Source organism: Triturus cristatus, chromosome 7, assembly GCF_964204655.1.
Source record: "Triturus cristatus chromosome 7, aTriCri1.1, whole genome shotgun sequence".
NCBI lineage: Eukaryota > Metazoa > Chordata > Amphibia > Caudata > Salamandridae > Triturus > Triturus cristatus.
Window position 1 is genome coordinate 794,608,512 of NC_140590.1, and position 27,817 is coordinate 794,636,328.

General features: G+C 47.2%; 1 protein-coding gene across 1 annotated transcript in view; it reads right to left on the bottom strand.

The window, feature by feature from the left end:
* Positions 1-263: 263 nt before the first annotated feature.
* SAP30L (SAP30 like) overlaps positions 264-27,817 on the bottom strand; it is a 39,220-nt gene continuing 11,666 nt past the window's right edge. Inside the window, exons 4-5 of the mRNA XM_085617639.1 lie at positions 9,951-10,049; positions 264-4,051 (exon numbers count right to left, since the gene is read on the bottom strand). Coding sequence (XP_085473765.1) covers positions 3,923-4,051; positions 9,951-10,049 — 228 coding nt within the window. The 3' untranslated portion in view covers positions 264-3,922. The remainder of the gene's footprint in view (positions 4,052-9,950; positions 10,050-27,817) is intronic.

The following is a 27,817-nucleotide window of genomic DNA, read 5'->3' on the forward strand; positions in this document are numbered from 1 at the left end:
CTTTAACCTGGCCAACTCAAACACCAATATATGTCCACCCACAGGTCTGAACTCTTCACTACTACGATTGTAACCTGCCTAAACCCACCTCCAAACCCCTATGTTTGATGGGCATTTTGCTCCAGATGCCAAATCTGAGGCTCAATTTTTCAGGTAAACCTTTTCTGATTAAATGGGCTGTTGCCCCTAAATTGGTTACCAATCTACAGCAAGTCCAGAAAGAAAACAAAAACACACACACAAAATGACATCCCAATCCCAAATGAAGTGTTGCCTTTATTACAAAACATACATTTCCAATACAACATTTGGCTCAACACAATGATGAGCTGAGTTTACGGTCTGGAGAAGGGCAGCAATGGAAGAGACAATCCCAACATTAGGAAGACATTTCACAAGAAATGAGCAACGGAACAAGTTTAGACATTAAAAAAACTGCAAGTTATCCACAACAGTATTTAACATAAACATCACATGATACAAAACAAGGAGATTTCCGATTTTTAAAATAAGGCCTACTGAAACAACACAATTCAATTCACATGTAAAACAGAGAGAGTAATAGTAACACAAATAAGGGGTAAGGCATGTGGAAGTAGAGCTGTAAAACTTGAGAGATGAAGCACACACTGCTCCAAACTAGGAGTGTACAACAGTGTTCAGCAGCCAACAAAGTATCAGCTGAATCAGTCCTATATACCTCCAAGAACAATCAACCCCAGGACAAAATATGTGACATAAGGTAGGGAAACTAAGATATGACTGAAGCATTTCAATACATGGCCTATAGTTGGAATGCTTGTCTGTGTCGGTCTCACAAATAGACTGGACCTAGACTTTTTCAATGTAGAATTACTTTGTCAATTATTTAGTATTTGCTTTTGGAAGGAGAAAGCTCTTTACAGATTGCTTGTTACGTTTGCAAAAATATTTTGGGTAATTAAAATCATTTGACATCTTATACAAACCGTCATGCTCATTTATAAACAAAGTACTCCAACAGTGAGGACTAACAGAACGCTGTTATGGTCAGCTCTATTGCATCTACTGACCATAGCAGACCTACCTCTTCTCCTATGGATAATGGCACTAGGATTACATGGGACAGCAGTTTGGAGCAACAATCAAGTGATCCTCCAACAACTAAGTTCATAAAATACCAAGCTTTCACAATCAATGTGAATCGAGGTGTTGGTCTCAGTGCCATTGCCTGCGGGTAGGCATCCATTTCACTGGACCCTATGCTTCAGTGGTAAAGACTAAAAATAGTCTGTTCACTTTCAAGACATGGGTTAGGCACACTAACAGAGCAAGATCTATCATTGGCAAAGGAGAGTTTAGCACTTCCAGGAAAAGGGCATTGGCAGTTGGGTGTGTGAGCAAGTATGAAAGGCTTCATTAACCAGCACTCAAAGTCCAGCAGTCTTCAACAGCAGAAGGCAACACACAGAGGAAAACGTCATGCTCATTAAACAGCAATGGAAAGCATATTTAACCGTCGAATGTTTAATACCCAGGAAGAAGGCAGTCTATTAGACTCCACTCTTCTCCTACTCTCACACATGCTGGGTTATTCACATTCTTAACAGCACAGAAATCTGATCAACAGCTTCTTCTGTCATCTGCATAACTCAGAACATTATTTCTGGAGGTCAAAAGCATTAACTACAATGTTTCGGACCAGCAGAGCAGCAGGACCAGGTCTGAAAGACAAATGGCATGTCTACAGCCTAATGGCCCCTAAGTGCAGAGGTAAAGCCACACGAAGAAAGACAAGCAAACAGGAGGCCAAAGGTACCTGAAATTTCTGGAAAGCCTAAAAAGCTTAGCCACAACTAGACTAATTAATATAAAGGCTTGGGTGACAGGTATTTTTTTTTAGGAATGCTTGCAGTGCTAATAGTTAAGTGGCCGTGGCAAGCTTTCAATTTACTACTAAACCCTATGGTGACTATTGTGGTTTCCAGAAAGGACAGCAGAAGGTAGGGAATATCAAGCCAGATTAAACAAAGTGCCATCTAACAGAATTCAAATTTTCAGCAACAGCCCAACCTGCTAAACCAAATAGCGTGCTAATCCTAGAGTCAGTCACCCCTCATGCAAAAAATAGTGCTTTAAAAATACAAGTACAAGTGCTTTACAGTCAGATCTTCCACTCATTAAACAAGGTTACTTCTCCGGGTCATGCAAAGATCAAAGCACAAGGAATATAGCTTTCTGCAGTCAGTACACATAGAATTGTGCATGAAACAAAAAGGACTTCCTCACCTCATGCACATAATTATGCTCCAAACACAGGGTAGTGAAATCCTCGTGCCAGGACTACAGCTCCAAAACAAAAGCCTTCCAAGCCCCATAAAGAGGAACAGTGCTCTAATCCCAAGTCCTCCATTCAAGAAAGAAAATGATTCTTTAAAATCCAGGTCCTTCCCCACTTCTAGGAAATAGGTCCATTCATACATGATAAATAGACTAATGGCTGGAACCTAGGAATCGTCTATGGTTATAGAGAAGGAAAGCACTCCATATGTCTTCCATATTACATGCAAGAAGCGCTTCAAACCTATGTACCACCACAGCTTGAGTAACCAAATGCTTTAATTCCAACTGTGAAACGTGCCGACATGCATGCTAAAAAGCACCTTTTAATTAACACATTTTCTGGACTAAACCGACAAGATCATTTGGCTATAGAATCACGGTATTAGATTGCTTCCATGATGGGAAGAAGGCACAAGCCTGCTTAGGTCAGCTAGGTATCCCCAGTGAATGAGACAACTTTGAGAAAGGAGTAAGTAACCTCATCCAAACCGGCAAATATATGCAAAAGATGACAAATATCTGCCCATATTGCCCTCTAACACTATTAATATACAAGCTGTAGGGGTCTTGGAGGTAGGGCTCTTATCTTGGTAGTACATAACGGCCTTGCGCAAACAGTCAGCAGGTGTGTACAACATATGCAGCATACACGGCCGAAAATGTGGCAGCATGCACCAGAACTTGACATCAGCATCCTCGAGAATTTAGCAATTGCAGTTTACTGACCAGGCAGCAGACTCAAATGGGTCAGTAGATCCCCGCATGGTAACAGATGACCTTTGGGTTGAATGCCTGCCTATCTGCCATAGGTGCTCCAGCTCTCACCATCAGTTGCTTTGAGTGCGAGGGTGTGTACACACACACACACACACACACACATTCTTACCTCGTCCTGTAGATCCCACCGCATAACAAACTCAGACTCAAGTTCCACTGACCTCACTGAACAAAACATGGGCCAATGTACACCAGGAGCGTACAGTCGTCCTGTAAAGCCTCATTTTATTTTTAAATTGTTACTGTCCTCTAAAATGCAGGCCAACTTTAAAGAGTTATCCAACTTGTCCAAGCCTCTCTGGAAGGTTTCCACACAGCAGCACACTTGGATCCGCTAACTGACCCAGCATGGAAAGTTTATCATTCTCATGTAGGTGTCACAAAACCATAGAGGGGATGCTGGTGAAGTTCCATGTGCTGTCAAGCAGCTCCTTGTATGGAGTCAGATAATTTCCTTGGATCAAGTAAACTGATAATCTGTCCATTATTTCAGCATCAAGAACTATAACACTTTCTCAGGTCCAGGAATAACAGCATAACCTGACCCCTCACCATCCTATAAACACCTACACGCTCAGTAAAATAATCCACAGCTTCCTGCCAGCGCAATATACTGCAATGCTCCTCAGAAACAAGCTGCCCATACAGGGTCCAAAAGAAGCCGTTCACCCAACAAGATCAAGGGGGAGACAATATACCCCTCCCCCAAAAATAAAATCCAGAAGCCACCACCGCCAGGATGGTCTTGGAGTCAATTTCCCCCAACAAGGTCCAGGAGACAGAATCCCCACAGAGCACCTTTCTCTGCTGACTCCAGAAGTCCTCACTCCAGTGGTTTGCTGCCGTCCGATTTCAGGTCCATGCGACTTTTGTTGCTTTTCACCATGTAGATGAAATATGCCAGGGTCTCCTTCTCATTCACCGGAATGTTACGGAAGTGACGGCTGACAGTCTGCAAGGAGGGATGAAAAGAAACAGTCTTGGAAAACTTCAGATGCAGTAAGAACTCCTGGGTGGCAGAGCAGCGCAACTGGGCAGTCTAGCAATGTGTGATTCGGTTTTACACACCTACTATTGGAACAAATATATATGTATTTTTTAATGGATTGAAGTGGAATTAAATAAACATTTGAATTTCCTTTGTGGTCACGAATACCTGTCTTTTGGGAGCAGGTGACCTGTGCCACCGTATACGCGGTCTCTGGGAGAGACAGTGGAGGAGATATAGATATTGATTTCATTTGAAGGAGCAGTGAATATAAAGCTGTTTGGGCAATGGGAAATATGTTAAACCTCGTACTGCAGGAATGGAGATAAAAACGTTTCAGCTGTCACCTCCCTTCCCTAAAGAAAGATAGAAAGATAGATATATTATTATTTTTTTTTTAAATCTAGCTATATCATATTTGAAAGGGTATTGTCTTGACTTGTATGTCTGGACAAAGCTGCACCTCTCTGATGTGCTCTAACTAGAGTGAAACAAATGAGTCAGGGGTTGCTTGAATTCATTCCAGGTTGGCTTGGATGGTAATTTACCAATCCAAAGATGCAATGCAGTGCCTGGAGTAGCAAAAGGCTTTTACCATTTTCTAGCTCAGCGTGGATGGCACTGTACTAATACTATGCTTGACAACTCTGCTAGAAAACAGACATTTGAGGTGAGCAGATTCAGAGTGTTGCTGGTTTTGTAGGGTGCTCCATATAAAGGAGCTGCTCTCCACCTAAATTTAGGAGCTACCCAGAGTTCCTTGCTTCCTGTCTTGCAGAATATATATATATATATATATATATATATATATATATATATATATATATATATATATATATATATATATATATCCCACAGGAACGGAGCACTCAGGGGTAAGTAGCAGCTTTATTTGTTTCTTTAGCCAGGAACTGCCTTTTTCAATGGCGATTGAAAATGCGGAAAATCAAACAACATTGCTCTTTAAATGGGAGCCGACACGCTCCCGTTGGCCATTAGCTCGTGACTGGCAGAAACGTACACCTCTGCCTACACAGTATTGCTTGACTTCCCGCATTTACTATCGCCATTGAAAAAGGCAGTTCCTGCCGAAACGCATCTGGCTAAAGAAACAAATAAAGCTGTTACTTACCTGCGAGTGCTCATTCCTGTGGGATTTGTTGGCAATACTAATACGTGATTTGATCACTATCATGTCGGAGGCAACCGTTCAACGGTGTTCGGCAGTTGTGTGGTCATTTGCGGGATATATTATATTATATATTCAATGGTGGTCGCCACAGGGTAGTTATAGTTAGATCAGCAGTTCCATAGGATTTGGCCCAGTTTGACTAATCTTCACAAAACTTAACAAAAAGGTGCTACTTTTTGACTAGTTTATCCATGGAAAGTTTCATGGTGATCAGTCAAGCGGGGGGTCAACAAAGAAAGAGGGGTCCCAAAAAGCAAAATCCCCATTCATTTTCAATAGACTTCTTTAGACAGGGTTACAGCAAAAACTGCTGAATGGAATTACGACAAATTTGGCAGGAAGCTAGATCTCGGTCTGCAGATGGTGCTTTTGTGATTTGGTGCAAATCCGGTTAGTAGTTTTTGAGAGATTACAGTTAAAAAAAAAATAGATTTCTGAACCGCTGGTGTCCAGATAAGCTCTGATTGACCAATTTAAAAGGGACCATTCAATCCAGATTGGTTGGTTTGAACCTGAATAATATGTTTTGGCAGCTATTACAAGCCTAAAGGCCTTGTTCTCGGTGTCCTGTAAACGAATAAACATTAAAAAAAATGTAAGTGGGGGCAGGGTGAGCACAACCAGACCCCAAAGGGTATGTGGGGTGGGGGATCCCAATGGGACCCCCAACCCCTTTGTTGGCTGGCCGTAAGATGGATAACATGGGGTGGCAACTGTTACATCTTTCTGAGACATGGTCCCAATGAAATGCATTGTAGCAAATGGCAGGTTTTGAGGGTCACAAAAAGGAGCGCATATAAAGGGCGATAACAGATTTCAGTTACAATGCAAATGATTTGTTGGCGATACCACACTAATTTTAGGAATTGTGGTGTGTTCGAAGGCGATTTCATCCTGTGAAAAATGCTGACCCTCTACAGGGATTTCATTAATCATGTTGGCGAGAAAATGTTTCTCATGGAGGCTACGGAAGGTGCTCCAAAAGCTAAAACGAGAGCATATTTTCTGTAAATTCACACTATCTTTCTTAGTCATGTGAGAATAAAGTCTGGCATTCTTAGTAAAACATTTACATCCAACAGGAGCAAACTCCCAGCTGATTCCCCAGTGTTCGACTGCGTCTCCAAGGGTTTTCTAAAGAACAACTAGGGCGCCAATAGTCTTACTTATGACAAAAGTGTGGCACACCTGAAGCAATCTTGATTGAATCAAACAGGTAAAACTTTTTTAAAAAATGATTCAGAAAGGAACAAACTAAGGGGGCTCATTTGGTCATAGAAATTATGGTTAGTACTGTAGAAAGAAAAATTAAGACATTTTAAATCAGTTCTCAACTATCTTCCTCTTCTATTGAATGAAAACATTATGACATGTGCCCTGAAACATACGCTTTCAACACCAGCAGTAGACTGCCAGTCAACACCCTGGTGATCAGCAGCTTTACAACAGTGTTCTGATGAGCAAATAGAGTGCTAACATTCAGAATTTATGCCCAAGTGTGATATGAAAGTAAATCTTGATGGAATTGAAGTAGAAAACAAAGCATTTTTCACTGAAAATGCTGCAGTAAATGAGGAAACTAAGGAGCTTTATAACAAAAAGCTCTCACAAACTGCCCTCCAGAAAAAGAAGAAAAACAAAAGAGCTCAAATGTAGCACAAGTATCACCCAAATAAAGCCCAGTATAGGTCAATGAGAGAAAATGCTTATATTTTTTTTGTTTGCAGTTTTGTTGAACCATACATGCCAAACTCAATTCAGGTGGGAGACTCCTGATTTTTTAAGTCAAAATGTCTTTATTTTGGCCATCTCCCTCCTGAAATTGCCTCTGCTTCAATAAACGTCATTGGGGAAAATACATTCTCCAGATTCTTTTTTTTTTTTTTTTTTTAAATCTCCTACTTTTCTCTTCTAAAATGTTGGCAAAGATGTATAGCACAGACTTGAACCGAAGGTACTGAAGTGCTTTATGTGAGCATCAATTACATTCATTTTGGTTTTAGGCAAGGTGAGATTAAGCGATTTGCCCAGAATCACAGGATGTTGAGCTGATGCCTAAACTCGAACCTGGTTCCCCAATTGCAAAGTCAGCAGCTCTGGCCATAACACCCCCTGACCTTCTCCTCTAAATGTAACAGATAGTCAAGTGATCAACTGGATAAAAAATAAAAATAAAAGGGCTTTGTCGTCGCTATTTGAGAACTCAGAAAATGTGTCCTCATTTTAGTTTTTTAGTGCACTAACAATCATTTCTTTAGGAAAAATATCCCCTCATTTTTATAATTTCTAAAGAAAATGCTTTAGGTATTACAGTTTTGATTACATCAAGATGACTTCAGGCATGCCACACTTTTGTAATAAATATAGAATGTTAGAAATCTATTTGTTCATTAGAACATTGTGGGGAGGAAGAGGTCTGGGGCGTGGACAAGTGAGGGCAGGGAGAGAAGGGTAAAGCGGGGCAGGGGCAACAAACCAGCCAGGCAGGACAGCCAGGAGAGGCAGTGGCAATACAACGGGCCACAAGGGAGAGGCAGTGGGATTACAACCATACATGCCAACAGACCAGATTCAGGCAGGAGACTCCTGATGTTTTTAATCCCAAAAGGGCTTTACTTTAGCCATCTCCCGCATACAATCCCATCTTTTTCAATGGAAAAAAACTCAAGTAACTATAACTTGTACCCTAAAGTAACTATAACTTGTGCCCTCACCATGCACTGCTTTTACCCTCACACATTAAATCACTTATGACATTCATGGACTACATTTATAATATCCCAAATCACATCTCGAAAGCCATCATTGTTGATAACACTGTGCATGGCAGGGGTGCGAGTTATAGTTACTTTAGGGTACAGTTACTTCAGATAACTAGAACAGGTGAATTTCAGGGGTTTCTTTAGGTGAAAAGGTCATATAAAACATACCATTTGAAACTAACTATACCATCCCTATAAACTTTTTTTCAGTGACTTTGTAAGGTATTTTTAATGTTAAGTGAGATATTCTTACAAATACCAACTATCACATCACTTTAACCTTAGTTTTTTTCTTTTAATATAGATAAAAAAACACACACACATATATAAAACCACAACCAAATTTGCCAAGAAATTTGGAACGAAAGAGGACTCTTCCTGACTTCTGGTAAAGGGGGAAGTGACATTTAGTAAAATTATCATGGTCTTTCTTTAAGAGGATTGAACGCATGATATACCCTTTGAGAAGTGTCCTCATAAATCAAAAGCACCATCTTGTGGCTATTTTACAAACTGCTCCTGGTATGGAAATATGATTGCTGACCACAAGATAAAGCATTTCTTTTGAGAGAGATCTATGAAAGGAAAGTGACAAGAGATGATGCTAAAGATTGAATAGTTAAAACATTTTGATGAGAGGAAATTGGAAAAAAAAAAAAAAAAAAAAAAAAGCTTTGAAACATAAATGATAGCCCTCTTTTAATCCTAGAGCTATGTAAGTTCACAAGGAGATCATAACAAAATATCTGGGAATCCTTTAACCATCGTGGAAGACCAGTGGTGTGGGCCTATGAAATCACCGCAGGTTAAATACGGGACTTTTCTTGACATTAAAACATAGGCATGCTTCCATTGCTCAATCTGCCAACTTCACAAATGAGCCTTTTTAAGCTTTCATTTTCATTGGTAAAAGCTGAAAATAAAATCCTACTCCAGAATTCTCACAATTATGTTTCTGGGAGTGGATCTGCGTGATTTTTGAATAAATAAATAGCAGTGCACCTCATTAAAAAAAGCTGTTTGTGATTCCCAATTCCTTCAAAATGGCTCTGTGCAACCATGACATAGCTCCAACAAGAAGAAAATAGTAGTCAAACATTTAACAAGCAAAAGCACTGCATTACTGAGAAGATGTAGAACAGCTGAGGTTCTCAGCAAACGACAGGCTGTTTGAAACCAAAGATGATGAGGCACAAGGACTCTCTCTCAGTGACAGCCACTGGATCTTCCTCTACATTACTTCATTAACAGAAAATAAACAAAATCGAAAATGCAGCGGAAAGCTTTGCCACTGGAAGTGTAGAAAAGCCAGACATAGCAGTACCATGCCTTCCAATTTGGCGGTAGCTTCAATTTGTACTTTAGATGAAATGTTGGTTTCTTCAAGGAGAACTCGTTGGTTATGAAACAAATCAAACTGCTCTTCATTAATAAATTTGCAATGCCATGTTTTTCTTGCTGTGCAGATTAATGCACGGGGATGGTGCCTCGATCAGGGAGCAAATGCAATCATTCTGAAGACAATGAAGAAACAGTTTCTTTGCAGTCAGTTAGTTTAGAACTTTAGAAGTTTGCATACATAGAGGCGTACACACAGTCAAACTATGACAACAAGAGCGTGTGCTGCTGTATTTTAAGCACTGTCGGGTAATCTTAAACGGTAACGGGAAAGTAACGGAAGTTAGTCAATCAAGCTTTGCAATCCACTTTCTCTATCTCATCCACACTCATACTGGGTATTCAGAACCTTTAAATCGCCACCTATTTAGAGACCCTTTACACACTCAACAGTATGTGCTAAAACATGATTCTAGTAATCCTCCCCTTTAGAACGTATCCTCTCCCCACCATCCAAAGTTAAATAGGATTGTTCCTTCCACCCTCGATGCAACCCCATATTTCTCCTCACCTCTGCAAGCTGAGCCTTGTTGAGGCCGGGCCGCGTTTGCAGCTTGTAGTGTCTTTTATATCGCCGGAGTGTGTTCACTTGCAGCTGAAACAGGTCAACCTGAGAAGAGAGGAATTGTTACAGTGTAATAGAAAGCTATGGTAGAAGACTGAACATCCTTAAGATACAGTGGTCAAATAAGGGTGGTTCCGTGCTATGTACACTCACACCATCCCTCCCTTCCATATTGCAAACTCTTATTGAGAAAAGCATTGTTTGCTGGCACACAGTACTATCTTCATTAGGTGTTTTAAACAGTTCAAATGCACAACTCTGAGCAGTAGTCTCTAGCACAGTCATTTGAACCACAACATGGTCAACATGCCTTCTCAGTCAACGGGATGCTGCGAAAAAGTATACCAATGTGTGATCTAAGATGTGGATCCCTATAATTTCAGATACCGGAGCGGTCTCCATTATTCAGGTATTTTGCACATACTTCGAGACTCACTTCTTGTGTACTGAATTTAAATAAATGCATCTCTAGTCCGTTTTTATTTCATATTTTTTATCAATAGTTGGTACTACCATTTTACATGCCAATTCAGTCTTAAATAATAAACATAACGATAAAACAAGCATCACTGAGATACATTTTAACTCTGAATAATGTTGATGCAAATTCAGGACGTTTACAGAAGAACCCAAAATGCTAAACATGAGAAATAGGATTTATCTGAGAGCTGATGGTGAAGGAGGAAACATTCTACAATACTTTAACAAAAACAAAAGTTTAAAAAAAAAGTTAAAAAAAGAAATTTAAGAATTTACTTTTTGTCCCACATTGTGCAACAAGTCTGGTGACCAGTCGGAGGCACATCAAGTTAAAGAAACTACAGATGTGCTGAATTCGTAAACAGATTATGAGAAAACAGGCCTGACCTGATATTTAGAGCTGCTGTTTCTACCAATAAACAGTCTTAGACCATTATCTATTTCAAATGATCTAAGTAATTTAATTACTATTTTTTTGGGCAATTCATTTGACAAATTGTGACATTATAAAGACATGCCTGTCTAAAAGACACAGAACATGAATAGAACAGTGTTCTTGAATCAACAAAAATGGTTAAGCAAAACATGCGACATAAACCAAATGCAATATTGGAAACAATAAAGAAAAGTACCAGTCAGGTGATTCATACCAAAAACAACCACTTAATCATTTGTCAATACATCACTTAGATCATTCGAAATAGATAAAGGTCAAAGACTGTTTATTGGTAGAAACAGCAGCTCTAAATAGCAGGTCAGGTCTGTTTTCTCATAATATGTTCAAAAGGTCCCACCTGACCATAGTAGGACCAAACCCCCCTTTTGTAAAATCGGAATTTGTAAACAGGGCACAGCAGCTGGGAAAGGACTTGGGTCTTAGTTACGTGTCAACAAGGTTTGGAAGCATTACAATGGGGGACCAAACCACCCATCTCAATGGCCAAAAGGAATGCTCCCATAATCTCCAAAGAGAAGCAGAACAGAAAGACAGAAAAACAAGTGTTTTATGTGTTTAAGAGGCTTAATTTCGATGGACTGCTCATACAAAAATTGTGTGTTGGTCCTAAAGAAGCCAATGACTGACTTTGTAGTGCTCTATACCATGTAAACCATGCCCTGTAATTTGGCCGGCCTGTTTTGCAAACACATCATAGTAAATGGGAAATGATGCAAGCTGGGCATCAACAATACAGACCCTACCTGCAGATTAGCCGGGAATAATAATGTGGTACAAAATATGCTTAAGGCCCTTGTAGAAGAGAAATGCCACACATTAGTGAGCTGCTCTGGGTCGATCATGAACTTTGCACGAAGGTTGGGCCGTTGGTCCCCGGAGCAAATACTGAGATTATATAGCTCTAAATGTTGTGCCAAAATTCTTTATGGAAGCGAGGTATGGGGGTTTATTGACAGGCAGCATCTGCAGACCGAGGAAAACAAGTACCTTCGGCACGTACTGAAAGTGCCTCAGAGAACACCGTACCACATCATTCACGAAGAACTGGGTGTCAGTTATGTCAGAGATGGGCTGAAAGACAAACCCCTAACCTGTTGGGCCAAAATATGGGCAAATACAAAGGCCTCATTTAGTAAGCAGATTATAACAGACTGCCTTGCCCGCGACCGGGGGCTGAACATCCCATGGCTTAAGTATGTAAAGGAGACTTTAGAAGCTATAGGATGCGCAGATCTTTTTGATAACCCCACTAAAATGTCAGTGCATGACAAGACCTTGGTGCAAGCCCGGTTCCAGAAGCATGTTATATCATGCAGGGAAGATAGGGAACTGGTTAAACAGTCAGTTAGAGAACACCTCCTGACTAAATCATGTTTGGGTATCAAACCCTATTTATCTTATTTCCATAATGCCCATGATAGATTTATAACAACACGGTTTAGGCTCAATCTATTGCACCACATACTAGCTGATCCGGCAGGATATACAACGTCCATAGAGTTGAAGGGTCCGTATGGCTGCGACCATCGGTCTCCTCAGGATACCCTTCACTTTGTTTTATTATGCCCTTTTTATTCACTACCTAGGAGTGTTTTTAAAAAGTATGCTAAAGACTTCTAGATTTAAACATGCAAAGGTGGCCCTGTTTTTTTTTTAAATTGTCTACAGACACTGTTCTGCACTGTAAACTTTTTAAGGGCAGCCATCAGACTCAAAAACACAAGAGGTACCAGATGAACAAATGTGGCTCGTAATACCAGTTTCTAAAAGGCACAAAAAAAAGACAAAAAAAAAAAAATATGAATGAATTTGAAAAGGGGAGGGTTTTTTTTTTTTTTTTTAATTGTGATGGGAGCGAATAAAAATCACTTCTAAGCTGTCAAACTATTATGTTCCTCTCTTAATGTTTTTTATATGTACCTTTGTGGCCCGTGAGGTTAGCCTCTCATTGGTCTTTAATATGAATTTCATGTGATAAGGGGTTCCCACTCATGGAAGGATCGAATATGTATCATTTTAAGCTGTTGATTGTTCTGTTTTTATATTATGATGTATTTTGATCTGCACTTTTATGGTATTTTTTTTATACCGAATAAAGTATTATTATATGCTCAACCAATTTATCAAGAAAGCGTTTTAATACGACAGTGTTCCCTTGGTGCTTAAACAGGTACAATACAAGACACCTTGAAGTGTCCTTTCAAGAAATACCATGCACATCAACTTAGCTGGATACATACATAACTGCCGTGCTTTAGCTTTCATTGCTGGTAAATGACCTTTGGGATGGCCTTTTTCATGCAGATCTACTCGCCGACATAAATATTGTTTGTCCTGCAATAATACAAATTGTCCTACTCATATTGCATATTTCAGCTCTAGAGCGTTCCTTGTATATAGTTTCTTTTAAAAATAACTAGTCCATTTTATTCTTTGGAAGAAGAAAAAACACGTTTTAACATGAAAAACTAAGGAGGTACTCCTTTTTTATTAAAAAAAAAAAACTCATTACAGCTACCATTATCAGTTTTGTAACCTTGTGGTCAGCTAAAATCTCACTGCCTTCATCTGGTTGAGCAGTTTTGGGTCTGTAAAAAAAGATCTAATTCAAAGGCGTTGAGAGACGGCACACCCAGGCAGATGATGAATAAGAAAAAAGAAATGGATTTCCACTGGCCAAAGACCATTTTATTTAGCTAGGTACCAACCTTCAATTTAAAACAAAATCAGCAATACCGTTTGGGGTCCTCCAAAGAACTATGCTGTCACCATATTTTCAGATCCAATTCTATCATAGTTTGGTTTCATTTAGTGGCCCTATTGTACAGTTCTCTTGAGGCAGAAGAGTTTCCATCTGCATGTGTCCTTCTGTTACTTAACAAGCCTTCAGCTGATCCACTCGATATGACTAACCATCGCAATGTACACCTGCTCTCATTTCCAGCTAAGATCCTAGAAAGGACAATCAACTCTCAGGGGCGCTAGAGGGCGCGCGAGCAGAATGGCCGCACTCCTGTGAGGCTCCTGCAGCCTGGATCAGGAATCCTACACTTATCCTGTTGTTCCCGACTGACGGACCGACAATAACCGCTGGGCTGTGTTCCTGCTAACCCCCTGCAGCTCCGGTCTGAGTTTGGGGGCCGGGGAGCCGATTGCGGCGAAGATAGAGGCAGCTGGAGCGAGACCGCGACCCGTGCGCTAGCTGAGCGCGGCCGCGGCTGGGCGTGTGGTCTACGCGAGTCCGCGGCGCGCCACGAGGAGTGTGGGCCCCGCGGTGAGACTCTTCAGTGCACACCCCCCTCTGCCCTTGGAGAGCGGGTCAACCCTCCTGTCTGGTGATCGCTGAGACGCCGGAGTAAGTGACCTTCGCTACTGGGGCCTGAGGGGTCCGGAGCTCCTGCCGAGTGCTACGTGCGGCTGAGCGCTCCCCCCCTCGATTTGTGGTGACCCCGTCTGGCCTCCCCCCTCACCTTGGACGGCCTGGAGGAGGATTCGGATCTCTGCTGTGCGGGCCTCTCCCGGGTCCGCCGCACATTTCCGTGCGTGGAGTCTCGTGACGAGGAGGTGCGGAGTGGCAGCTTCGGCGAATCTGGGTGTCCCTCTGGAGCAGATGGGGATCGATTGCTGACCTGTGAGTACCGGCGTGGGGGCTATTGGTGGAGCTCTGGTCCCTGTGGCGTACTGTTGAGGCCATCTGCCGCCCTGGACCTTCCTCTGGGCCGTGCTGGGGCAGTCGAGTGCGTGGGGCAGCTGACTGGCGAGCCCTGGGCGGTACGACCGTGAGGTTCCTACCGCGTGGGGCGTCATAATACCTGTGTCTGTCCCTTGCCTATACAGCGACGAAGTGACTGTGGACTGCGGCGGCGACTGCTCTCTCGCTGTTGTTGGGAGTTGAGGACGGCGGCTGTCCGTTTCGGTGGCCTTGAGGTGCTATCTACCTGCCGGTCCTTGCCTTGGCGATCTGGCTGGGCCTAGTAGCTGTGCAACAGTTGGCTGAGTATCGAGAGGTGCTTGCTGGCGGACTGTGACTGTCCGGTGTGCTCCGCGTCTCCCCCCCCCCCCTTCTTTGGCTCTACGTCGCCCCTACCCAGAGGACCAGTAATGGGGAAACAGGACAGCAAACAACCTAAGCTCTCATTCGAGGCCCCGGCGGCCAAGAAGGGACTGCGGGGCACGCCTGACTCTGGGGGCACGGCCGACCCCCCAGCGACTGCCGCCGGGCCGGGCTCGCCGCCGCCGGACATGCAGCAGCTGATGCAGGAGATGAGACAGGGCTTCGCTACTGTGGTCGACAAAGTAGATCGCATCTCTTCCCGAATGGATGCTTTTGCGCAAAAACTGGACGTTCATGAAGAACGTATCGCCGAGGCTGAAAGACGGATCTCCGACAATGATGACGTCACTGCTTCACATACCTCGCAACTCTCCAGAATGGATAATGTGCTGAGAGTTATCGCAGCTAAAAACGAGGAGTTGGAGGCTCGCGGCCGACGTAATAACATTCGCGTGGTGGGGGTTCCGGAGTCCACCAACACAGGGCGCATGGAAGATTATGTGGAGAAAATTCTCCTGGCCACCGTGGGCTCTGAGGCACTCTCCAAGCAGTTCATAGTCGAGAGAGCGCATCGTTCGCTTGGGCCGCGTCCCAAACCTGGGGCTCCACCTCGGCCCATTATTGCGAGGCTACTGAATTATAGGGACCGCGACACGGCGTTGCGGGCTGCGCGCCAAAATCAGCACCTCACCTGTGATGGCGTCAACTGCACCCTCTATCCGGACTTCACTCCTGTCGTTCAGGAGCAGCGGCGCAAGTTCATCGATGTGAAGAAGAAACTTAGGGCCCTTCAAATTGACTATGCGTTGCTATACCCAGCGAAGCTCAGAATCACCCATCAGGCGAAGCAACATGTCTTTACAAGCCCGCAGCAAGTGGACGATTTTCTGAGATCCCTGAAACATGCACGTAATGGGCAGCGTGGGGAGGATAGTACTGAGCAAGATGACGAACGGTGACTGGCTCTCCCTCTGCCTTCTGGGGCTCGCAGCGGGGCTCAGGGAAAGGCTGTAAGACGCTTTTATGGAAGTCCTTCACACATGCCCGCTTGGATGGTATCTTCACGGCGGCATTACGCTGTACTGGATGGCTGATGGCTGTCGGTTGGTAAGATAATCCAGGCACCACCCTCCCTCGTTCCTCTGTCTGTGCTGGGGAGCTTGGCGCGAAGGGTGGCTACGCGTGTCCTCTGGCTGGCCCCCGAAGGGTGTTCCCCTATGGACAAACTGACTATGTTGCTCCTGTTGAGCTGTGTAGTGGCAATCTGGGGTGGGGGGCGGGATGTACTTTCTGGCAAGTTGGGGCTGCTTCAGTGGGTGGGGGAGGGGGTTATAGGGTTTGTATTTGTTTGGATGTACAGGGACTCGTCTCCTTTTCTCACTTCTTCCCGATTCTTAAACTATGTGCTATCTACGTCTATGTCGACAGCTGAGACCATAATTGCGATATGTTACGGATCCAGGGTTGGGCTGCGGGTTGGGAGGGGTGGGGGTGTTGTTCTTTTTTGTTATGTTGGTACGTTTTGGTGCACAGATGATGTCAGGATGTTGCCATTCACGGAATGGTGGTGCTGTTACCTCCGAGGACTGTATTTAGGTGCATTTGTGCGGCATGAGGCATACTACACTGCTGGCGGTGCTGTGAGGTGTGCAATTGTCATGTGTTCCTTGGGTAGCTTTCCGGGCACTGGCTCCTTGGCCACTGTGCCTTGTTCCTTCTTCTCACCCAACTTCTAATGGGGGACACTGACCTGAACATACGGACTTGGAACGTTAGAGGCTTGGGGGACCCGAGGAAACGTAGACGGATCCTCTCCTACCTAGACCGCCATACCGTCCACATAGCGTTCCTACAGGAGACTCACTTTAGCACCCAGTCTGCTCCGACTTTCGCTTGCCGATGGGCTAAGTACACGGCATTTTCCTCCTACTCCTCCTACTCGCGCGGCGTAGCGATACTAGTGAAAAAAGGTACCCCCTTCGTTCTGGCTGGCTGTAAGAGTGACACCCAGGGCAGGTACAGTCTGATGTGGGGCAGGCTTGGCCAGCTGGCGGTGACCCTAGTCTGCTGTTATGGCCCCAATATAGATGATCCGCAATTTTTCACAGACCTTGAGGCGTCCATAATAGGTACTGGCCCGCAGCACCACATATGGGGGGGGGGATTTCAACACCACTTTTGATCCGCAGATGGATAGATCCCACCCTGCTCCCCATCACTTCACCAAATCCCGCAGAGCGCTCCTGGGGATACTTGCTGAACACCACTTGATTGATGCATGGCGGCACCTCCACGCTACTTCACGGGAGGGTACGCACACCACGGCTCAGGCGAAATCGTGGGCGCGGCTTGACTATATCCTCTTGGCCCCTCGTTTTCTGGCGGCACTCGACCGGGCAGCTCACCTCCCCCGCACCTTCTCTGACCACGCGCCGGTCAGGGTCACTCTGCGGGCTCCTGACCTTGGCCCTCCAAGGACGGCCTGGCGTCTACAGCCCACGATGCTGTTGGACGAACGGTTTCAGGAAGAACTGCGCGAAGAATGTCTTGACTTTTTCCGTCGCAACAAAGATTCGGTGGCAGATGTTGCAACCATCTGGGATGCATTTAAGGTAACACTACGGGGCATGTGCATAGCCAAAGGGTCGGGTGTACTGAAGAGCTTGCTGGCGCGACTTCGCCTCTTGGAGGCGGACTTGGGGACGCTCGAGACATCGCTGGCGGCCAACCCCGATGATGCCACGCTCGCGAGCATCCGCGAGAAGATTACTGAGTACGCGGATGAAGCCGCTAGAGAGGTGAAATTCAGAGGCAAGCATTGGGTTGCTCGCCGCTATGGCGAAGGTGAGAGGCCGGGTAAGGCTTTGGCGGCGACGGTGCGACTGATGCGGCATTCTAATACCATCGTGGAGCTCTTGGGGGAGGATGGCGTGCTGTACAGAGACACCACTCAGATCCTTAATAGGTTCGTCGCGCACTACCACCGGCTTTACTCGTCTGCCCGAGCCGGAGATCTCCACTTGCAGGAATACTTAGGGGATGTCTCGCTTGGCTGGCTCAGCCCTACGCAACAGGAGTTTCTTAGCACCCCTTTCCAACTATACGAGGTGCAGGAGGCTATCATGCACATGCGGTCAGGTAAGACTGCAGGGCTTGACGGGATACCTATTGAATTTTACAAGACCTATATCGACTTTATGGAGCCTGTCCTGAGAGAGGTTTATGAAGATGCTCTGGAGGTCGGCTCCCTGCCCCCATCCATGCGTATGGCCCTCATCACGTCCCTGCTTAAACCAGGCAAAGCGGCTAATGACGTTGATTCTTACCGGCCTCTCTCTCTGCTAAATTGTGACGTGAAAATACTAGCTAAGCTCATAGCAACTTGCATTAACCTCTTGCTCCCCAACTTGATCTTACCTGACCAAGCTGGCTTTGTGCCCGGCCGGGCGACGTCCCATAACCTGCGCACGTTCTTTTCCATTCTGAACTCGGTGCATGATGACCTTCCTATGGCTGCGGTCTTCCTTGATGCCACCAAGGCCTTCGACTCCCTGGAATGGGACTATACGTTCCAAGTACTAGAGCGAATGGGGTTACCCAGTATATTCATTTCCTGGATTAAACTACTATACACTGGCCCTAAAGCCAAGGTGTTGGTGAATGGTCGGCTATCTGCTCCTTTTTCCATATCCAGAGGCACCAGGCAGGGGTGCCCGCTATCGCCTCTGTTGTTTGCTCTCGCTATGGAACCTCTGGCAGCAAGATTGCGGCAACACCATAAAGACAAGGGGTTACGATGCTTTCAGAGACAGATATTGGTGTCTTTGTATGCCAACGATATCACCCTCTATATACGGGACCCTGTGGTTAATCTCAGGGAGTTCATCCGTTTTGGTGAGATATCTGGGGTCAAGATAAATTGGGGCAAGTCTTGTCTGTTCCCTTTAACGCCTTCTACCGAGCGTTTCGAAATGGATTTCCCCCTCACCTGGTGTGAGGGCGACTTTAAATACCTGGGCATACGCGTTGAAAAAAGCAGGGAGGAACTCATGCGGGCTAATTACGGTACGGCGATTGTGCGCATTGCGGAGCATGTGACGCGCTGGAACTCCCTTCCTCTTTCTATGGCGGGCAGATCGTCCTTGGTCAAAATGGTGATACTGCCACAATTGCTGTATCTATTCCTGAATATTCCCTTTCATCCGGGCGCCTTTTTTTTTTTTTTCGGCAATTGCGAACGGAGCTGATTAGACTCGTGTGGGGTGGCAGGGCGCCTCGGCTGCGATGGGAGACTCTAATAAAGCCGTACAATCAGGGAGGTTTTGGCATCCCCGACTTTGAACTGTACTATTATGCAGCTCAGGCGCATTTCGCTTTCTTCTGGATAAGACAGCCCAGATATATGCCCCAACTTGCGGCTGAACACTGGCTGGCACACCCGGTCCCCATAGAGGGCGCATTGTTTATCCCGGTGACAAGTAGAGATAAAACGCCTTCGGCTTTGCTCAGTACGGTGTCCGCGTGGACGCACCTGACCGCTAAGGTGGGACTGGATTTCCTATACGCGCCACTCTTGCCCCTGGCTTATCACCCCAGTATGCCCTTACTGCAGGAGGCGGGTTTCCACAAATTACTGCGCAACATTCACGTCTCGACATGGGGGGAGCTGTTCCATAATGGCACCTTTCGATCAATGGACGATTTGTATGCAGGCATACGGCCCTCTCCTCTTGACGTCTTCTGTACCTCCGGCTCCAACATGGGATGAGGGCGCTGATGCCCGACTTTCCACAGGAGCCTTCGCCCATGGAACCGTTGAACCGCATCCTGCGCGATGACGTCCCGACCAAACTCGTTTCTAAAATATACCGTTCGGTGCACTCCTCCATGCCGGCGCCTTCACTGGCAGCACGTGTTAAATGGGACCAAGAGCTACCGGCCCCGCTCACGGACAAACAGTGGGAATTCTGTCTGTTGCAGACGGAACGCATCTCCGCTAGCAGTCGATGCAGGATAATACATTACAAATATGTCCACAGACTGTATTGTACCCCGGCGCGACTTTGCCGCTTTCAGCTTCGGGATAATGACCGATGTGACAGATGCCAGGCCCCCGGGGCGGATTTTTTGCACCTTGCATGGGAATGTGCAGCAGTACACAGTTTCTGGTGTCAAGTATGTGAAGCACTTTCCAAAATGGTCGACTCCGTGGTGGAGCCCTCCCCCCTCCTTGCCCTGCTGGGGTATGTGGAGCCCATACGCGCGGGGTACCGCAGGTTTGTCGCGCTTGCCTTCCTCATTGCTAAAAGACGGGTTGCTTGTCGATGGGGTAGGGGTAGAGCCCCGAAGTTCAAGGACTGGATTTGTGACCTGGCCTACTGTCAAGAGCAGATTAGCACTTATTCTGAACTGTTGCCAACAACGTCCCGTCCCGCGGACATATGGGCTCCGCTGCGGTGCTACCTAGCGGCTACAACGCCTGATGCACCTGATGGGGCGCCGGAGTAGGGTGAATTGCATGGTGCTGCCCCCCCCCCCCTCGCATTAACCTACGGGGAGACCGCCAGGCTGCTGACTGTTGAGGATAGATGTGTCTCTCCCCCCCCCCCCCCCGTGCTAAGCGATTCCTGTATGCATGAGAAAGAGAGTGGGGTGGACGGACGGATGGAGAGCGGAGTGGTCCCACTCGCCGGGTACTTCCTTGTTGCCTCGTTTTTGAGCAACTATTGCTTCACCTCTTTGATTGGTCCCTAATGTTCGCGATGTCAGAGACAGACTACCCATTTGTTTTTGCTTTGCTCCTCCCTCCTCTGCTGCACAATGTACGCTGTAAAAATGTTCCATTATAGTGACCTCGCACACAACAAGGAAATGTAACACTTATGCACTTGACGCGGCCGGCCCTTTCGGGTTGTTGGCGAACCGCTGTGTACAACATCACTCGTCTGACTAACATGCTACGCTGCCGGCCCGACGAGGTTGTAGGCACTGAGCCGTGTACCGACGCTATCTGTTGAATAAAGGTTTTTGAAAAGTAAAAAAAAAACAAACAAAAAAAATCAACTCTCACCCTACGAGGACGTCAATCTATTGGACCACTCCCAATCAGCAATGAGAATGTCCATAGTACTGAAACCGCCTTATTAGTGGCTGCCGATGCATCAGGCTCACTTTAGAGGACCTCTTTCTTGGCCTCTCAGCAGCGTTTAATACAGCTTCTCTTGCAACTCTTTTCTCCAAGGCCCTCAAATGTTTTTGGTCCTTTCTATCATGAAGATCCCAGTGTATCCATCTCCAGTTATTAAAATCAGAATTTGTGTTAGCTCCTTGTGGCATTCCTTCTGGTTTCGCCCTCAGCCCCATATTGTTGAACATCTATCTGGGGCCCCTCTGACGGTCAATATAAGAGATAATGGCTTTGGCATGATATCAAACGCAATTAATATCGATTGCGGATAATGACCAAATTACCAGATGTAACCTTGTGGTTTGTTTAACCAATTTACCTATATGGATGCAAGACTACGGTCTTAAACTAAATGGTGAGAAGACAAAGGCCATCCTTTTTGAGAAAGTCAACTCTATTTTGTTGAACTGGTGGCCTAGCAGCCTTGGTCTTCACCCTACTAGGTCTCATTATTGACAACTTCCGTTCAATGACCTGTGATGCAACCCCTCCTTCCTTAGCTTCAAAAGGAACCTGAAACAACTCCTCCTCAAATACTTCAACTCCTAGGCTATTGACCTTGGTTAACTATCGCATGTACAGGGCTAGTCCCTTCGATCTTAGTCGGCGGCTTATCTGTTTATGTTGTCCTTTTGATCATCTAAAATCTGCTTCTCTCGCTTTTGGTACTGCTTTTTTCATTGATGTTTAATATTTTGTTATTTTGTATTCTCGCCTCTTTTTGTGTTTGCGTGCCTGACTTACTGCATTCCCGTTTAGGATTTTGTACAGCGCTCTGATACCTTCGGGTCTAACCAGCGCTATATAAAACTTATAAATAAATGGAAGAACAGGTTGCTGCGATCTGTGGGGCCTGCTAGGAGTATCTGACTTGCTTAGTAGAAGTTTTAATTGGCTCTCGATACGTTGTATGAAAATTGCCATTCAGGTACTCATCACTAGCTGACTTCATTAAGTCAGTGGCCTATATTTTGGCATGGCACACCATTTGTTTACTCTTCTCCAAACTATTCAAAACACAGCAACTTCAATGATATGCAATCTTCCTCCTACATGTCCTTCTAATCCTACTTTGAGATCATGACATTAGTTGCCAATCCGCAAGCAGGAAATCTTCAGGCTTCTCTGCCACGCCCATACAGCTCTCCCCTCTTCTGGATTCTCAAACCTCTGAAGAAGTGCGACTTTCTATAGACTTTCCAGTGCCATTTGATCAATAAGTCAGGTTCTTGCTCATCCCACCAGTTACATTCTCAGGGCCATGCGCTTATGTCATACCACCAGTGAAATAGTATGGGTTGCTATGCTTGCCTCCTCCCATCATTGCTATGGAGCGCCATGCTTTACTCATCTTATCAGAGTTGTGCAGTATGATGCTGTGCTATCCTGTTGTCATCACTGACATGATATAGGGTGGTGTACTTCCATTGTACAGGAGACTGGACATAAAAAAATTAAACTAATTGTCAATGGACATAAATCTTTAAAAATCAACTGCTCTGTAAAGAGATCCACTTGTGACACTATCCTCTAAATCAATTAGCCAGGCTAGCACACACAAACTGCTAGGATTTATATTTTGTTTCTTTGGAAATGCTAATTAAATTAATGCTTTTCAACATTTCTAAAAGTAAAACCTATTTTTTTTAATTGGGAAATATATCGGAGGAGGCTTTGCTGTGGCCTTGGTTGGGACATGGTGCATTTTAGGAAAACATATTTTAGTCTGTTTTTTTTTTTTACTTCCTCTTTATAATCCCAGGGATCTGTCGACCTAGAGCTCATACTGCAGGTAAGGTATCTGTTTCACTACATGAACTGCTAGCTACACAAGAACAAGGCAGAAGGTGCATTCAACACTCAGAACTATGAATACAACTTGTGACAACCAAGTTACACTCAAATCTCTGCAGTAGGGAGGAGCCTAGCGCGCATCCAAGATGGTCGCGTGAGCACAGGGCTCCCCGGACCCTCGCTGCTCCTCGGAATTTATCCTGACAATATCCTGACGTGGTTTATGGAATCTGGGAGATGACGACCGGCTGAGCACGTATCTCTTTTCAGAAATTTAATCGGACCTGGGAATCCTGAGTTATCGTTGCTTGAACTTTTGGGACCCACCCGACGGAGGTGCCCGGGGCGAAGGTGAACCGTGGAGCCGTGTCGCAATTGAACAACAGCGGCTGCGACTCGGTGCCAGGGGCCGCTCGACCACTTTCGGTTTCACTTTCAGACCTCAGGGGGCTGGCCGGTGGAGCGCTTGAGGTGGCGGGGTGTTTCCTCGACCTCTGCACAAGGCTTTGTCTCCACCTACCACTAGAGTGCCTATCGCCTTGGGTCCCCCCGCACCGCCATATTGTTGCCTCGGGTGAGGCGCTGGTTTCCAGGGCCTGTACCTCAGCTACTTTTGATCGGCGGTCCCCCTCGGAGTCTGTGACCACATGGGGGGCAAGGGGGGCCCCGAGGGGCGTAAGACTAAGGCCTCCCTCCGTGGGGGATCGGTCCAGACCAACAACATGGACCGCTACACTCAGGGCAGAGGCTCCCCTGGAACGGCCGGTCCCCCCTCAGACGCCGCCGGTGGGGGCACATCCGTCTCTTCGGAACTTTCCCTGCAGGATATCATGGGCGCCATTGATGGCATCAGGGAGACCATCGCCACGCAATACGAGGCCCTGGCCCGCAAGATCGATACGGTGGCGATTGATGTCACCTTAATACGGGCGGATCTCTCCAAAACAAACGAGAGGGTTCAAACTCTCGATGCGCGGACCTCCACCCTTGGTGCGGATGTGTCGGGCCTGCAGGCCGCGCTTGGTGACATCAAGGTGGTCAATGATCAGATGGCCCGGCGGCTGGAGGACTTCGAGGGACGGGCCCGACGCAACAACATTCGTGTCATCGGCGTACCGGAGTCCTCCGACGACCGCCCGGTTGACCTCCTGGTCGAGGAACTCATCCTCCAACAGCTGACCCCTGCGGGCTTGAGTAAATTCTTTGCCGTTGAACGGGCTCATCGAGTTCCGGGCGGGCGGCCACGGCCGGGGGCCCCCCCGAGGCCTATCGTGGCCAAACTGTTTTACTACAGAGACCGGGATGCGATTCTGCAGGCCTCACGTGTCCATGGCCCGGTTCGACATGAGAACTCATCCATTAACTTTTATCCGGACTTTACTCAACTTGTCCAGAAACAGCGGATGGGATTCCAGGGGGTGAAACGTCGTCTTCGTGAGCTGGGCCTAAAGTACTCTATGCTCTACCCTGCCAAACTCCGAGTGGAACATGAGGATCGGACTGCCTTCTGTGACTCTCCTGTGGCCGTGAGTGACTGGCTGGACTCGCTACCGGACAGAGGTGGCCGTCCCGGGCCCTCTGCAGGTGCCAACGGTGACGGGTCCCCTTTGGAGTGACTCGTGGTCCTTGATTTTGCCATTTTGCACTGCTCAGCTGGGTTGTACTTCTTTGTTTCAGTGTGTTTTGCTAGGACCTGTCCGGGGGGCGGGCGGGGACGGGTCCCTTTCCTCCTCCGGGGTCTTTTTGTAGACTGGGGTTAGTTGGGCGACAGGCACACTGCAAGTTGGGGGGGTTTTTTGGCCCGCAGGGGTGCAGGGTGGGGGGAGTTGGGTGTTGGGGGGGGTGGGGGGGAAGGAGGGGTTGTTTTGTCGTGTGTTTTTTGTTTGCAGGGCGAGGTATTGATTTTCTTCCACTTTTGGGACTTGAGCTACTTGCGGGGGGACCTTTGATCTATTGGAGGGGATGGGGGGGGACGGGTTGAAGCTGATGTCATGGAACGTCAATGGGTTGGGGGACCGTATCAAACGGGGTGTAGTACTGCAGTATCTGCGTCGTCTGACTCCTGATGTGGTGTTTATCCAGGAGACGCATCTGGTTGGTAATGTCTGCCATGCAATGAACAGGGGGGGATACCGCCTGGTGGCTCACTCTGGTTTCACAACTGGCTCCAGGGGGGTGGGCATTCTCCTGCGATCCTCACTTCCGTTGGAGATCGCCAGGGTAGTCTCAGATGACAGAGGGCGTTATGTTTGTCTGACTGGGAGGTGGGAGGGGCATCCCCTTGCCCTGGTCTCAGTTTACGTCCCCCCGGGCCTCCAGAACTCCACCTTCGCGGACTTGGGTCGAATGCTGCTTGAACTTCCGGACAGTCTTTTGCTTATGGGCGGGGACTAACTCGGTGGTCTCGGGTGACCTGGATCGTCACCCACCCAGGGCCCTCCCCGCTGCCCAGGCTTGGCTAGGTGGTCTGTTGGAGACCTTCGGCCTGGTGGATAGTTGGCGATTAATGCATCCGACCCAATGTCAATACACCTTTCGCTCTGGGGCACATGGGAGTCTTTCTAGGTTAGATTATTTCCTTATGCCCGCTGCGCAGACGGGTCGAATTCGAGAGGTCAGGCACCTGGCGAGGGGTATCTCCGATCATTCCCCGCTGTGGCTTCTCTTTGACACCGAGTCGCGGTCTGCAGGGCGGATCGCTCCCATTAACCCGTGGTACCTGCGAGACCCTACGACTCGCGATAGTCTGGTTAAGGCTATGGACCAATACTTTCTTGAAAACGAGGGGTCGGTGTTGTCTGCAACGTCCCTGTGGGAAGCCTTTAAAACCGTAATCCGCGGACACGCCCTCTCCCAGATAGTGGTGGCTAAGAAGCTCAGGAGTGAGGCGGTGGTGAAGCTGGAGACTGACATCTCGGGGCTGGAGTCGGCCTTGGAGGCGGGTGTCACTCCGGACGGGCTCCACGCCCTCAGCCTGAAACAGTTTGAATACAGATCTCTTGTCACTGATGCTGCCAAAACTATGTATAGGGAGCAGCAGGGTCGATTGTATGATGCCGGGGACAAGGCGGGAAAGCTGATTGCGTGGCTGGACAAGAAGGAGAGAGTGAATCGTGTGGTCCCGGAGTTGCGTGTCTCGGATGGAGTGTGTGTGACTGAGCCTGGTGAGATTGTGGAATGTTTTGCCGACCACCTCCGGACCGTGTACTCCCCGGTGACTGATAGGGATGAGGAAGACTCTTGCCTTCTACTGAGGGACATTGCTTTGCCCGGCCTGTCTGCCGAGGACCGTGAGCAGCTGGACGCTCCCTTGTCGGTAGATGAAATAGCGACTGCGATTCGATCCCTTCGCTCGGGCAAGGCCATGGGTCCCAACGGTCTCCCTATCGAATTATATAAGTTGCGCCCGGATAAACTAGCGCCCTTCCTCCGTCGTATGTTTCAGGAGTCCCTTGAGGCCGGTTCCCTTCCGCTCGACCAGCGACTGGCCACGATAGTCGTGATCCCCAAGGAAGGTAAGCCGCGGGACCGCTGTGCCTCCTACAGGCCCATCTCACTGCTAAATGCAGAGCCTAAAATCCTGGCTAAAGTCCTTGCCAATCGTTTGTTGGGCGTCATCTGCGATCTGATTCATCCTGATCAATGCGGCTTCATCCCGCATCGCAACACCGCCCTCAACTTGCGGCGTCTCCATGGCGCCCTCGCCAGGGCAGAATACCTCTCCGAACCGGCCGTGCTGGTTTCTTTAGATGCCACGATGGCCTTCGACACCATCGAGTGGCCATTCCTCTGGGCTGCCTTGACCAAATTCGGCTTTGGGGAGGGATTTCTTGGCTGGGTGAAGCTTCTCTACACGGGACCCATGGCTCAGGTGGTGGTTAATGGGCGGGTCTCTCGGCCCTTCGCTCTCGGTAGGGGTACGAGGCAGGGGTGCCCGTTGTCCCCTCTGCTCTTTGCTCTCGCCCTGGAGCCACTCGCTGCTTGGCTCCGCTGGGAGCCCTCGATCAGGGGGATCCGGTGGGCCCCGGGCATTGAGGATCGGGTCTCGTTATATGCTGACGATATTCTCCTGTATCTTACCTCGCCGCGGCAGTCGCTTAACGTTCTCTTCGATGTTCTGACTTCCTACGGGAGAAATTCGGGTCTCACGATTAACTGGTCTAAATCCTGTGTCTATCCTATCTCCGGTGGCCCCCCTCTCCTGCCGCCTCGGCCTCCGATTCAAATATCTCTGTCCGGCTTTAAATACCTGGGGATACACGTCTCGTTGGACCCGGTGGCTCGCTATGAGCACAATCTCCTGCTTCCACTTCGGCGTTTGAGGGAAGACACGGCGCGGTGGTGTAGGCTGCCCTTGTCCCCACTGGGTCGGGCAGCATTGTTTAAAATGATGTCCCTTCCCAGATTCCTCTATGCACTTCAGAACTCCTTCGACATCATTCCAGTGGCCTACTTTCGGGAGGTGGAGAGCCTGCAGAGGAGACTGGTGTGGGACGGACGGGCGCGTATCGCCCTGGCCAAGCTTACTCTCCCCTGGTACGATGGGGGCATCGCGCTTCCCGACATTCGCAGGTATTATTGGGCCTCGCAGTTATCGGCCATTAACCATGCCACGTATGCGCCTGGCTTGAATCCGGCGTATGAGATGGATAAATTCTTGCTCCCCGGTGGGAACTATAACAGGGCGCTTTACTCCCGCTCGGCTGGACGGACCCTGACGGGCCCTACTAAGATCGCGGTACGGATCTGGAAGGCGGCCAATGTAGCCATGGGCTGGAGTGAGCGACTAACATGTGCTACTCCTTTATTTGCCTCCGACCGACTGGGAAGCCTCTGGACAA